Here is a 15,445-nt window from a genome sequence, read left to right on the forward strand (position 1 = left end):
AAACTTTGCTGATGATTCTTACCTAGAATGTTTTTTCTTTTTCGTTCTAGCTTTGACTCAATGATCTCTTGTGTCCTTGCAGATGAAGTTTGGGCAGAAAAATTTAGATAAACAGGGACATAGCCAGCTGATTCTTGAATTCTATTCAGCAATCCTCTTGCAATAACAGACTTTGAATAGAAAAGAATACGTTAATTGATTTCATATTTAATATGATACTTTTCCAGCCTATGCTGGCCACAGGCCAGGACGATGAGTGAGAAACAGTATAGAAAAAGGAAGGCTGGATCTAGGTGAGGCTGGTATTGTTTCGTTATGGACATTGACTTCAGTTACATTTATCAGAACCAAAGAAATATTCGAGTCGGATCTAATTAAAAAAAAAGTCTTGGTGTCACACCAAAATTCGTGTTACCATCCAGTCCAATTTGATAATGAGGTAGGTCCACATTTCTTTCTTTTTTTGAAATATTTTAAAATTTATATTTTAGTGTGTGTGTGTGCATGTGTAAGCACGCACATGTGGGGGTGCTGTGTATTATGGTGCACATGTGTGGAGGTCAGAGGACAAATTATAGGAACTGGTTCTCCCCTTTCACCTGTGGGTCCTGGAGACTGAACTCAGGTAGCCATGCTCGGCAGCAAGCTCCTTTGCTTGCTGAGCCATCTTGCTGGCCCACATTTCTGAGAAATAATATACAAAGTAAACAGTGAATCCTGCTTTGTGTAGACTCCTCTATTTTGTTCTCCAGTTCCTCCCAGAATTGAAGTGACACCAAGTTGTGGCTTTGTCAGTTAAATAGGAAACAAGGCAGAATGATTGTCATCAAGAGTCCTTGGGAAACACAACTGCCCTGGGCAGTTTCTACCCAGATGACGTGTAGCAACTGCAGAAGCACTTAAATACCCCTAAACGCAAGCCTGGTCTACAACAGCCACCCGAGGATACATTCAGAAATAATCAGTATGGATTCTGCGCAGTTAAACTCTTCCTGAAAAAGTGATACAACCAATAAAAAACAAACCTCCTCTGGGAAATCATGTGTTACTTCTGATCCGAGGATCCTAACTCCACAGTGCCCTCAGTGTGACAGCACTTCTTAGCCGGTGAGGGATTCCTACCTTGCCAACCCCGGTCGTTCCGGTAAACAACACCGAATGTCTGACTGCCAGCAGCTTTTCCATTAGATAGCCGTAGCGCACCGTGTCTGTTGTAGGGACCAGCATCTCAAAGAACGGGATGTCCCTGCTGTACTTGAAGGTTGGTATGATTCGCTCCCAGGGGTCCAGGCGTTTGGTATCGAAGTCTATATGAATGCTCCACAGATCTCCAGAACTGGGAAGCTGAAGGATAAAATCAAATGTCAAGGGGCAACACTGACCCCCGGAAATAGATACACTCGCATAAAAACAAAGGAAGCGAGAGAACAGGAATGGAATTGAACTCCATTTGTCTCTTTAAGAAGAATATGCTCAAATATCAGAGGCTAACTGTTTACTTCTAAAATTTAACCACAGTGGATATGCATTCATTTGTGTGTGTGTGCATGCATTCGTGCGTGCGGGTGCCTGCTCTGGGTGAGTGCAGAGGCCGGGGGGACACTGGGCATCCTCTTCTATCATTGGGGGGACACTGGGCGTCCTCCTCTATCATTCGGGGGTACACTGGGCTCCTCCTCTATCATTGGGGGGACACTGGGCGTCCTCCTCTATCATTGGGGGGACACTGGGCATCCTCCTCTATCATTGGGGGGACACTGGGCGTCCTCCTCTATCATTGGGGGAACACTGGGCGTCCTCCTCTATCATTGGGGGGACACTGGGCGTCCTCCTCTATCATTGGGGGAACACTGGGCGTCCTCCTTTATCATTCGGGGGACACTGGGCATCCTCCTCTATCATTGGGGGGACACTGGGCATCCTCCTCTATCATTGGGGGGACACTGGGCGTCCTCCTCTATCATTCGGGGGACACTGGGTGTCTTCCTCTCTCGTTCTCTTTCTTATTCATTTGAGATGGGGTCTTGCTGAGCCTGGAGCTAGGTTGGTGGCTAGCAAATGCCAGAGGTCTTCCTGTCTTCAGCTGATAGTGTGAGGATGGGCTGTACTTCCTTATGTATCTATTTTATCCATTTTTATTTATGTGTGTGTGCTTAATTGTCTGTATGTGCACAGTCCAACCCCCTTGGAGCCTGAGACATTGAAGTCTGACACGTGCAGAAAGAACATAGTACCTGGCAGGGTGGGCCCTGTGCCGAGACTGTAGTCCATGTTGCTGGCTGGGAAACTACGAGAGAAGACCCCTGCCAGCCCCTGCTCAGCACTATACTCCTTAAGCTGTTCTTATTTAAGATACACGCACCTGCTTTCTCACCTTCAGGAGACCATCCAGGGCACAGGAGCTTCCGGTTAGGAAGAATAGCAACAGGAGGTTCTAAAACTTAAACTTCACTTGTCTTTTATTTTCTGAATCTTCATTTTTCCTTCCTTCCATGTTAGTTAGTTCCTCCCTCTCTTCCTCCCTCCCTCCCTCCCTCCTTTTGTTCCCTTCTTCCTTCCTTTCTCTCTCTCTCTTCTAGGCAAGCACCCTAATCTGAGTTCTCCCAGCCCGGTATAGATTTCTTGATTATTTTGCTTTACTTTTTATTTTGCGCAATTGGATTTTGTGATTTTGTCTTTTCCTGTTTTCTTTATGATTTCCCCTTTTACTTAGTCATTATACTTTCTTTAGCTCTCATAACTCTCATGCTCCATCTGTCTTCACAATATCCTAACACCTGTTTTTCCTGTACCTCATTGGAGGCTTGCAGTTGAACTATGGCATTGCTTGTTACTGCACTTCAGTGTCAGGTTTGTCATCAAGCCAACATCCTTGTTACTGTTACCTGCTTCGCTCTAAATAGTAGCCAGGTTTGTAGCTCAAAGTGATGACTGGGAACGAAGAAGACCCATATAAAATAAAACAAACCAGGGGCTGGGAAGACAGCTCAGCAGGCAAGAGCACTGGCTGTTTTTGTAGAAGATCCAGGTTCAGTTTCCAGCACCCACATGGTGGCTCACAATGACCCGTAACTCCAGGTCCAAGGGATCCAATTCACCCCCATTGGCCTCTGTGGGTGCTATACACATGTGGTGGGCATACATATTTCCAGGCAAAACACTCATAAACATAAAATAAAAAAAATACATCTTTAAAATAAAACAAAAGGTGGTAAGAAAAAAAAAAAAGATTCTTCCAACCCAACAGATCTGTAAATTACAGATCAGAAACACCAAGATAAGAAATCGCTAAGACGTATCGGGCAGAAGGCAAAGATTATGGAGTAACTTAAATGTCATGAAAACGATTCTTTGTTTGCTAGAGGTGGCACATCCAGAAAGATGAATAAGGTCACTATCTCTAAGTTTTAGGTCAGCCTGGTCTATACAGTGAGTTCCAAGCCAGGGCTACATAGTGAGACCCTACCTTAAAAAAAAGAGAAAAAAGAAAAACAATTCCACATCCTACATTAAAAAAAAAAAATCAAACGGTTTCAAGGAGGATTTGAACAGCATGGGTGAAGCAAGGAAATTAGTTCAGGTCCTAGATTAAAATCACCATGATGGGAAAGGAAACTAGCAAAATGGACGAGCAACTTCACAACATGTGCAAAAAAGCTTGCTAAGGAAATGGAGTCTGGAAAAGAACCCAGCAGAAATGTCGGAAATGGAAGAGTCAGTCAATCAAACAAGCACACATAGTCTGTGCTGACTGTGTTGCACTGTGTTGGGAGCTCTAAGTACCCTAGAGAGGAGTTAGCGTATGCCAGAGGATGTGTGTTGGGTATTTGCTAGCAGTGTCCCATTTGATAGAAGGGACATACTTGAGCATCTGCAGGCTTTGGAATCTTTTTTTTTTTTTTTTTAAAGATTTATTTATTATTATGTATACAGTATTCTGCCTGCATTTACCTCTGCAGGCCAGAAGAGGGCATTATATCACATCATAGATGGTCGTGAGCCATTTTGTGGTTGCTGGGAATTGAACTTAGGACCTCTGCAAGAACAGACAGTGCTCTTAACCTCTGAGCCATCTCTCCAGCAGGCTTTGGAATCTTTGGGGGAGTACTGGAATCAGTTTCTCCAAGGACAACTGTATGTACATGTCAATTTTCATACAAAACATCCACTCATTAGTATGTTGAAAACCCACCAGTACTGGCATTTCTAGTTTCATCTCAGTAACACAAGGTACATTTCAATCTTTTTTTCTCCATCTTTGCAAATGTCTCTGTGGTGGTGAGGAATCTAGTCACCAAGGCACATTTGGTTTGTATGGCAAGTAGCAAAGACTCCAGTATTGGGATGCATCAAATATAGTTCCAGAATCAATACTGATCAACAGTTAGGACTTGGTATTCATCCACAGTACAGAGTACACAGACAGTTTGTCATATTAACGTCAAATGCCTTTGAAAGCACACTGAAAATTTTCTTATTTGCTTGTCTGTCTGTTTGTTTTTATGTTTAATGGAGTACTCTTGTCAGTAGCCGAAAGAGGAAAAGAGCTTTTTCAAACCCTCACAATGAATAGGACTAAAGCTCTTAAAGTTGCTGTTTATCCTGCTCATGTATTTCTATTTAAAATTAAATTCTATTCTAATAATTCAAACCTTTAAGCTTATAGTTATATTTTTCTGGAGTGTTTGTTTAATCACACCATTATTACTGCTCTATTTACAAAGCATAAAGGTCTCAGAGTTTTATTCTTGAATTTTAAGGATTTGAGGTGATGATGCCACCTCCACTTGGTCCTTACCCTGGCATCAGGATTATCATCAAATTGCGTTCTAATAAATGTATCAAATGAATCCCAGTAATTTTCAGTTAAGTTTCCACCCAAGGACCACAAGTAACAGAACACAAAAGTCTGGCACAGCACAGTGTTCAGCTTCATTTGCTCCTGAAAGTATAAAGAGAAAGGTGTGAATATCTTACTTTCTGATAGAAGACAAACCCTAAGATGTAAACTTTGGGACTTTTGTCTTATTTAGACCCATGTGTTTAACTGGGCATGGCGAATGTGTTCTTTGGTGATCCACAAAGCGGTACTTCCTTGTTGACGTGACAGGAAATGATGAAAAATGAATGAGAGGCACACCCCAAGGCTGACTGCCCGCGGTGCTCTGTAATGTACTGCATACCTGCGTGAGTGCCTTTGAGCAGAATGGGCATGCGCTGGCCTGGAGTATGCTGCACACCACAGTGGTATTGGAGGTTGAGTAGAGGACTGAATCACAGCCTCCCACACACCTCTGTGAGCCTAATGCAGCCACTACTCCCATGAACATTACATTAAAAATCAAGTGATCAAATTTTGGAGTTTTTATAGGCCAAGAATCTCATAGAACAATAGTATTTTTGTAGCTTTATACTAAGAAGGCTTCATGCAGGACTGCTGAGATGGCTCAGTGGGTAAAAGCCCTTAAGCATGACAACCTGAGCCTGGTCTCTGAGCCCTTGGTGGGAAGAGAACCAATTCCCTCTGATCTTTGCACATGTACCATGGCACACACGCACGCACGCACGCACACATGCACACACGCATACGCACACACAGAACTTAAAAACAAAGTGAAACTTCATACCATTGACAAGATACCTCCATCTTTGCCAAGAAGCAAAGACTCCAATAGGCAGCAGAGTGTGGTCACTTTGCTGATGTCCACCTGTGGGATGGCTTGGTTGCACTTTTTGTTTATAAAGTGTAAACCTTCTTCAACATAACGATTGAAAAGGTTCAACAAATATTCCTTGGTTTCATCATTCAGCTGAAAAATGAAACAAATAAATGTTCTAAAATTCTTACTGAAGGTAAAGCATATGATTAAATTTAGAAAGAAGGTGTTTAAAGTCCATATATGTAGTGTGTTAAGTAGCCTTTATATTAAAGGATTTCAACAACACAGCATCACACATGAAACACAGTCCGCGGGAGCCCATGCACAGAGGATATACCAGGCAGTGGAGAATGCACTGTACCTCTTGGCTTGGTAAAGAGGTTTCACTTTATAGTTAGCTCTTAAAGTACACAGCATTGTTTGCTGGCAGTCTTTCACAGATAAGAACAATAAAAAGAGTAAGGAGAGAAGACAACATTTCAACATCTCAGCAAGGCGGAAGGGACTTAAAAGTGAGCTCAACCTTTATTACGTAATTCTGTGTTGGGAGTTCAAGCTAATGTGTCAGGGCAATCAAACCAAAAGTGTGCAGATTGGAACAGGAAAAGTAGGGGTAGGAGAGGTGGATCAGGGATAAGGACACATACTACTTTTGTGGATGACAAGAGTTTGGTTCTAGTGTGTCAGAAGGCTCACAACTAACTGCCTATAACTGAGGCTCCATGGCGTCTGATGTCCCCTTCTGGCCTCACATGCCTGCATATACATGTACATATATGTATGTACAAATATATGTGTGTATACACACACAAACACACATGCACACTCATATACACGCACATCAAAAACTGAAACCACCCCTAACACTTAGACCTAAAAAATGAAATATTAAAAAAAGAAAACATAAATGTAAAACTGTCTTTATTCAAAGATGGCAGTATTTTGTACATAAAAAAAAAACTCCCCAAACTAGCAAAATAAGACTAAAACTAAGTACTAAGAATCAATTATATAGAAAAGTTTTAGGTCACTGTAGGTCACAGGCTAATCCATGATATAAGGAAGACAATTATTTTCTTATATACTAGTTTGAACAATTGGAATTTACATTTAAAACACATGATTTCATTACATTAGCAACACAAATCAATTATTATAAATCAACCAAAACTTATACTAGATCTCTAGAAGAAGACAGATAATGTTCTGATGAAGAAAACCAAAGGCCTAAAATAATGACTTATACCATGTTCACAGATGCAAGGAGTAAAAAGGTCAAGAGGTCAGCTCCACTTAATTTCATCTGCAAGTTAACTCTAGAAAATCTCAAAGTTCCAGAGAGTTATTTTGTAGATAACATCAAACTGATTCTAAGACTTGTATGAAAAGGCAACAAAATGCTGAAGAACAGCAAATCTGGAGGGTTGATGGCATCTGCAGTGGCCTGAGTATCTACAGCAGACTCATATGTTTAAATACTTGGCTCCCAGTTGGAGGCATGGCCTGTTGGGGGCTGTATGTCCCTGGGATGGGCTCTGAGGTCTCAGAAGGCCACACCATCTCCATTGTCTCTCTCCTTTGTCTCAGGTCTGTGGATTGCAATATGAGCTCTCAACTACTGCTCAGTGCCATGCCTGCTTGCCCACTGCCATGCTCCACACCATGACGGTCATGGGTTCACACTTTGAAACTGTAAGAAGCTGCCCAGTAAATTGTCTCTTTTATAAGTTGCCTTGGCTGTGGTGTCTCTTCATAGTAAAGAAAAGTAACTAAGACACCATCCCACTTCAAGATCTGGGGCAAAATAAAGATAATTTGAATATAGGTTAAAAATATATCTATATACACACACACACACACACAACACATGTATGTACAAATATATATGTATATACACATATTTGATAGGCTGAGGCAGGAGAATTGTGAGTTAAAGGAAATATATGATAAGATCCTGTCTCCAAGCAACGCCCCCGGTAAGACAGATCAGAGAGTTCAGAATAGACCTATGCAAATACAACCAACATTTGCTGAACAAAAGAACAAAGGTTAAAGGCAGACTTGGTAGTTCACATCTATACTCTCAGCCCTTGGGAGGTCGTGGAGGTGGGAGGATCAGATGTTCAATGCCGTCCTCAGCTACATAGTAAGTTTAAGGGCAGCCTGTGGTACATAAGACTCTGTGCTACATGAGACCCTGTCTCAAAGATTCATCATCATCATCATCATCATCATCTTGTATGTTTATATGCATCTCCTTCTTTATATTAGGGAAATCTTCTTCTATAATTTTGTTGAAGATATTTTCTGGGCCTTGGAATTGGGCGTCTTCTCTTTCCTCAATGTCTATTATTCTCAGGTTTCATCTTTTCATGGTGTCCTTGATTTCTTGGATATTTTGTGTCAGGAAATTTTCAGATTTAGCATTGACTTTGATGGTTGTTTCGAATTCTACAATTGTATCTTCTAGTTCCAAGATTTGTTCCTCCATTTCCCGGTATCTGTTAGAGAAGCTCACTTCTGTGTTGCTTGCTTTCTTCTCTAAGGTCTCTCATTCCTGTTTTTCTTCTGGCTGTGCTTTTATCACTGTTTCCATTTTCATCTTCAGGTCTTGAACTGTTTTATTGATTTCCTTCATCTGGTTGTTTGTATTTTCCTGTGCCTCACTATAGGCCTCTTTTATGTCTTCCACCTGTTTGGCTACGTCTTCCTGCATTTGATTATGGATTTTATTTATTTCCTCCATTATCATCTTCATTACTAAGGATTTGAGGTCATTTTCTTATATTTCTATTGTGTTTGAGTTCTCAGGGTTGCTTTCTTTGGGATAGCTGGGATCTGGAGATGCCAAGTTGTTTTGTTTTTTGTTGTTTGTGTTCTTACACTGTCTTTTAGTCATCTTGCTATCTCTGATATTGGGTGGTAGCTTCTGGTGTCCTTCATTGGTTGTTGAGAGTGGATAGTTGGTGAGTGATTATAGGTCACGTGCTCTTGTCTGTGGGGATCAGGGAGTTTTCCCCTGGAATTGGCAGGTGACTGGTTTCTGCTCCAGGAGGCTTTGCTCTAAACCTTAAGCACCTGTCTGGGTTAGCAGAGGTAGGCTTCTGACTGATTCCATTCACGCTACTGAGGGGATTCAGACTAGCTGTGTTGGGACCCGCTGTTTAATTTTCTGTCCTGACCCCTTGGGGCAGTCCAGCCTCTCCCAAGCATGTGGGAGATACTGACGCGCCTTGGGGACTGGCCAGGCCAGGTTTTAACTGCCCAATTGTCCAGGCCCAGACCACTGTGGCTCGCAGTCAGGTTTTTGCCCAGACCAGTCTAGATAGCAGGCCTGTCTAGGTTGTGTACGTTTGGCAGTTCAGTCCCACTGACCTGTGGCCACAATTCAGACCCCCTTCCAGACCCTCAGGGAAGTCTAGTTTGTTCCACAAGCGTGGGAGACCCTGTCGGGCCATGGAACTGTTCTGGCTGGGTTATATCAGCCCAATTTTGCAGGCTTGGTCTGCTAAGGCTGGCTGCCTGGCTCTGCACAGACTCCGCATGCTGTTGCTGGGCACCGTGGGCTTTGCTGTGGCCTCCAGGCCTCTCTGTGGACTGGGGTGGGGCATGTGGGAGTGTCTGAGGACAGATTTACTTGTTTCCCTGAGACTTCCCCAGGCCAGGAGCTCTGGTGTTCCACCGCTGCACACACTGTGCCTGGGCTACAGAGGCCGGCTGCAGACAGCAGGTGGGTTCCGTTCCAAAGCCTGGAGTGTTCTCCAGTTCTTTCAGTCTGTGGCTTCCAATCTGGTCCCTGGTCTCCGTGCAGCAGTAGATCAAATGCAGTGTGTGATAGGCTCCACCAGTTTTGAACTCCTCCAAAGGTCCTTTTTCAAAATTATAGTTCTTAATGCAGATTAATTTCACATATCACTAGGCCCAATGGTGACATTGTTATATATGCATCTATTGTATCTTTTTACCTAACACTCTCCCATTCCCCTGCTTTTTCCTAGGAGTTCCTCTACTACGTTTGGAGTTTTTAAAATTTTGCTACAAAATTAAAAAGTAAAGCAAAACAAAAAACATCATAAAACCATATGAATAGAGATACTGACCTTAGACCTTTTACAAATATGAACTCAAAATGAGTCATTGTTGTTGGAGGAAGATCCAACTGTGTTTTCAAATGGTGATTTCAGTGCCCTGCCATGGGCATTGTTATGAATGTTGAATTATATCCATGTGATAATTAAGAATGATCCCCAAATGATCTCCATGTGATAATAAAGAATGATCCCCAAATATCCCTGACTGGCTAAATAAAGATGCTGAAGCCTAAGACTGGGCAGAAGAGAGGGAGGTGGAGTTTGAGGTACCAGGGCTTGGGTTTGAGGGAGGAAGGGGATTGATGATAGAAGAACAGGAGAAGATGTAACAGGAGGTTAGGAAGCCGGAGGGAGAGGAGTCGCCGTGAGGCAAGATGGCGATGAACACATGGCTATAAGGACAGACTGATGGAGAAGAAGCCACCGAGAACCATCAGATTAGCAGGTGATTGGCTTCTATGTGGGTTTGAAAGGTACGAGGATTAGAGTAGCTCAGAATCTGGCCAGCATAGTGCCTGCAGCTCAATAATAAATCAGAGTCTTTGTGTGTCAATCATTGGGGAGCTAGCTGGTTGAAGAAGACCACTGCCTTAATAGTTTCATGTATTAATTAATATAGAAAGAATTATTCATCTATCTACATTGGCTTCAACGTAAAACATAAAACTTATGGAAAATAAGAGAGACTGAGATGATTTTGGGATTGAAAATGGGTTTCTAGGTACAACATTAATGCCATAGTATGTGAAAAAAAAATCTGATGTTAGACCTCATTACAATGAAAAGCTTTTGGGGTCTGGGGAGAAGGCTCAGCAGTTAAGAGTACTAGCTGCTCCTGGAGGGGACCTAAGCTCCATTCCCAGACCCTACAAGATGACTCACAGCCACCCATAACTTCAATTCCAGAGGATCTGACAACCTCTTGTGACCTCTGTGGGCATCAGACATGCACATGCTATACAGACACGCATGCAGACAAAACACACTGATAACATAAATAAACCTTAAAAAATATGCTCTGTAAACAAAGAGATATCAGAATACTGCTAAGAGAATAAGAAGCCATAGCTGGGTGTGGAGAGATGGCTCAGAGGTTAAGAGCACTATCTGCTCTTCCAGAGGTTCCTGAGTCCAATTCCCAGCAACCACATGATGGCTCACAGCTATCGATACAGGGATCTGATGCCCTCTTCTGACCTGCAGGTGTACATGCAGACAGAGCACTATATACATAATAAATAAATAAATCTTTTAAAAAAAGAGAAGCCATTGCTTAGGAGAAAACAGTTCCAAAAGACATAATTTGATAAAAAGATTTGTATAGAAATGTACAAAGACCTCTGTTCACCCTGCCCCTTTAGGGCTGCATATAGTCCAGTCTAGGCTCACCTTGAACTTGATATGCAACTGAGGCTGTTCTATTTTTTTTAATTTATTTATTTTTATTAATTTATTCTTGTTATATCTCAATGTTTATCCCATCCCTTGTATCCTCCCATTCTTCCCTCCCTCCCATTTTCCCCTTACTCCCCTCCCCTATGACTGTTCCTGAGGGGGATTACCTCCCCCTGTATATGCTCATAGGGTATCAAGTCTCTTCTTGGTAACCTGCTGTCCTTCCTCTGAGTGCCACCAGGTCTCCCCCTCCAGGGGACATGGTCAAATGTGAGGCACCAGAGTACATGAGAAAGTCATATGAGGCTGTTCTATTCTTGATATCAACCATAAAAACAACCAATCTCAGTAAAGCCATGGGCAAAACTATTCCTTAATACATCCTCTAGCAGAGATGACACACAGATACCAACAAGCACACAAGAGCATGCTATCTGCAGATTGAAACAAGAGCCTGCCATACCTGCACACTAAGGTGTATGGGTCCCAGAGCACCAAGAGAAAATATGCCAAATGACAGTAAGTATTTAAGCAACAGGAATTCTCCTGTGTTGTAGATACAAGATGGCTCAGCCACTGGGCAAGACGATCTGGAGATTTCTTCCAAGCCAAGTATATGAATCTGATCTAGAAACTATGCTTCTATGTGTATACTCAAACTAATAAAAATTTTAGGGAAAAACCTGCATACTAGTGCCTGTCACAGTTTTATTGATAATTTTTTAAAACTCCAGGCATCCAAAATGGAGGTGAATGGATAAACGAACTGTGCTTTGTCCATACAATGAAATATTATTACTCAATGTTAAAAAGAAATGAGATGGGAGCTGGAGAAATTGCTCACTGGTTAAGAGCACTGGCTGCTGTTCAAGAAGTCCCAGGTTCAATTCCTGGCACCCATGTGGCAGCTCACAACTGTCTGTAATTCCACTTACAGGGGGACCAACAGACACACACACACACACACACACCCACACACACACACATTGATATTACATTAAAAAAATGAGATATCAAACCAAGAAAGATAAGATGTGCCTTAAATGCACATTGCTAAATTAAAAAAAAAAAGCTAGCTCCAAAATGTTATATACTATGATCCCAATGGTGGCTTCTGGGAAAGGTGGACTCTAAGGGTGGGAAGACATCATTGATCACTAGGTTGAGGGGTGGAAGCATGGATAGACAGAGTACTGAGGAGTTTCAAGACAGGGAAGGGAAGCACTATAATGGTGGATACATGACTTTATGTGCTTAAAAATCCCATGTAATGCACAATGCAGAGCGAACCCTGTTGCAGGCCACATACTCCAGTTAATAACCATGGATCGATACTGGTGCACTGTCTATAACCAGCTGACCACATCACTGTAAGATGTTAAAAATAACATCTTATGCCTTGTACCTCTGAGGTGATAGTGTGTCCTGCACCTATGATCAGGGAAGGAGGTAAACAGGGTTTCCTTCTGCCTCTCGGAGTGTTAGTGGCTCCTGAACCCTAAAATCCCATCAGTGTCTGAAGTTAAATATTCTTTCTTTATCGGGCTTTCCTCTGATCACCCACCAGGCTGTCTTGCAAAGTCTTGCTTGCTGGCTCAGCCTGTTCTGTGAATTTATGGGGTGGGGTAGTGAGGCTGGAGGTAGTACTTCATCTTGGTCCTTAAGATTTGCAGAGAGGCTGAGTAGAGAGGGCAGGAGGCAGAGCGCCAGGCAGCTGGCAGGCGAGGTAGTGTACAAAAGGCTGAGGATCCAGGGATTTGCAGGGAGAGAGACAAGCTAACATGATGGAATTCCTCTAATCACACACACTGCTAAAGGGACTCACATATGTGCACTGACAGATACAGGGAGGCCTGCGCTTACATTTTTGGAGAATCCGCTCATCCAAGTTTTCACATAAGGCATCCACTTGAGCTCTTCGGGATCCACAAACACCATCCCACATCGGCTGACAGTTGCAGGAGACGCTACCTTGAGATCTTGTACCTAAAGTTGAACAAGAAACAGCTAATAGGTAGCTTCCATAACCTTTCAACTTTACTAATAAGGCAACACACTTTTTTTTTCTGAGACAGTGTTTTTCTGTGTAGCTCTGGCTGTCCTGAAACTCTTTGTAGACCAGGCTGGCCTCGAACTCAGAGAGATCACCTGTCTCTGTCTCCCGAGTGCTGGGATTAAAGGCATGCACCACCATACCCAGTTTAATTCTTAAGTGTACGCAATAGGCACTGTCTTTTCTCCTTTTTAAATTCTATTTACTTTTATGTCAGTTTTGTATCCTCAAATTTAGACACATACAATGTGCACAGTGGATACTCTATGTGTTTGATGGATGGCGAGCTACGGTTGGTATTTTCTGTGAATTTTGGTAGCTGTGTTTGACTCCCACCCTTCTCACAGTCCCTCACAAAGAGAAAGTCCACTCCTGCCACAGTGGGAGAATTTATCCACAGAACACCTAACAGTGTTTTCCCTAGAAGAGAAAATTATGCAAGCCACATACATATCTATCTCCGAAAGAGAGCAAGCGAAGCTAGAATCAATTTTACTTCTATTTGATAGAGAAATGAGAGCATTTGACAGGTGTTGTCAAATTATGACAAAGAAAAATTTACTCAGTATTCAGCAAGCAAATAAAAACCACAGGCAAGTGATGAAAACAATGGATCACTGTGATGCAATCTGTTTTTGGTGGTGGCATGTAAATTCCGCGAATATTTCGCCCCTCAGCAAAGCACGCACTTACCTCGAAAAGCATGTGGATTTGAGGTGTGAGCTTGATCCTTTCACTGTTAGCCAGGCACAGCATCTTGTTGTCGTCCAACACGGTGTTCATGTTCTCAATCCAAAGGGCATCCACTGGCCCGTCGCTGATTATCCACTTATGGTCTTCTGAAGTGTCATTCACAGCTGCTCGGACACTGAGTGCCATCAAACCATCCTTCCATTCCAAGGTCACGTTATTGACTTCCCCGTACAACTCACCCATGGTGATTGATTTTGGATTAAGAATGTAGGTTTTTACTGGTTGATAAAAAGGATCGCCTAGGTTGAGTTTCTCCAGATTCCCCAAAGTTTGTGCTAACACTTGGTAAACGGTGGTCTTGCCACCTCCTGTCGGTCCGACCAACATAACGCCGTGCCTTACCAGCATAGTTTCGTATAACTGTATTACCTTTTTGACCATACATAACTCAGGCTGAAGGTTTTGTTCAATCATGACGTCCACAATTGTCGATTGCAAAATGCCATAGTCATGTTCCGGGATTTGAACTCCAGGGAAAAGATCAGATATGATCCCACTGACAAAACAGAGATGACATCAGTTAGGGGTCACCAGCCATTCGTGATTTCCCATAGTTGTCATAAGTAACTGAAGGGTCCTCTGACCATCCACAGCATAAGCCTGCCCTAGGCTGTGCTGGGATCTACACTTTTTGCTGATCTCATTTTCTGCGCAGCAGACCAGTGGATTTTTTTTCTTTTCTTTTGTTTTTTGTTTCCTGCAAAATAGGATATCCTTTAGGATGAACAATAGGGGTTATTTCTGTATTGCCCACAATGCATGGTGGCCCAGTACCAAACACCTAACTGATGAATTTACCAATAGATTTAATTTTTTTCATTTAGATGTTTCCCTAATGTATTATATGTGCTTATGACTATATGTGGATATTGAGAAAAATATGATGGAGGCACAAATAGAAAGTCAGTAGGTGCTTTGGCAGCCAGTTACAGGGTAACTCCATTTAAACTCTTTATATAAGGGTATATGTATATATACATATATGTGTATATATGTACCTATGTATATATATATGTATATACATATATATCTTAGGAAGCCTCTAGAGTAGAAGGTTTACATATGGCTTTTCCCCAAAGGTCTTGAGCCTTAGCTGTCTCTCCACCTGCCTGCGCCTCTACCTTGTTCTCTCGCTCCTACCCCCACCTATCCTTCCGGATACACTGTTCTGCTAAACCCTCTGTACCACTGTCCTCTCTCCCCTCCCTGAAAGCCCATCCCCCCGCCATGACCTTTACTAATTCCCCTACAGAACATGCTACAGTGGAAGGACACACACCCAGGAGTATATGGGCAACACAAATTGAACTTAATCACTTAAAAACACACATAAACCTGATAGGTTGTGGTCATATGGTGGGGGAGGAGGCCCTCCTGTCCAGGGGAGGGGAATAGGGAAGAAGAAGGAGGGAGAGAGGGTGGGAACATGAGGATATAAGTGAGGGGACAACAGTTGGGATGTAATATCAATAAATTATAATAAATTAAAAAAC

The 15,445-nt window shown here is 42.5% G+C and overlaps 1 protein-coding gene across 1 annotated transcript in view; it reads right to left on the bottom strand.

The window, feature by feature from the left end:
• Window positions 1-15,445, bottom strand: part of Dnah6 (dynein axonemal heavy chain 6) — a 201,769-nt gene that overhangs the window by 104,411 nt on the left and 81,913 nt on the right. The window contains exons 33-38 of the mRNA XM_051154749.1: window positions 13,893-14,448; window positions 13,010-13,132; window positions 5,628-5,810; window positions 4,799-4,942; window positions 1,123-1,344; window positions 23-170 (exon numbers count right to left, since the gene is read on the bottom strand). Of these exons, the coding sequence (XP_051010706.1) occupies window positions 23-170; window positions 1,123-1,344; window positions 4,799-4,942; window positions 5,628-5,810; window positions 13,010-13,132; window positions 13,893-14,448 (1,376 nt within the window). The remainder of the gene's footprint in view (window positions 1-22; window positions 171-1,122; window positions 1,345-4,798; window positions 4,943-5,627; window positions 5,811-13,009; window positions 13,133-13,892; window positions 14,449-15,445) is intronic.

Source organism: Acomys russatus, chromosome 13, assembly GCF_903995435.1.
Source record: "Acomys russatus chromosome 13, mAcoRus1.1, whole genome shotgun sequence".
Taxonomy (NCBI): Eukaryota; Metazoa; Chordata; class Mammalia; order Rodentia; family Muridae; genus Acomys; species Acomys russatus.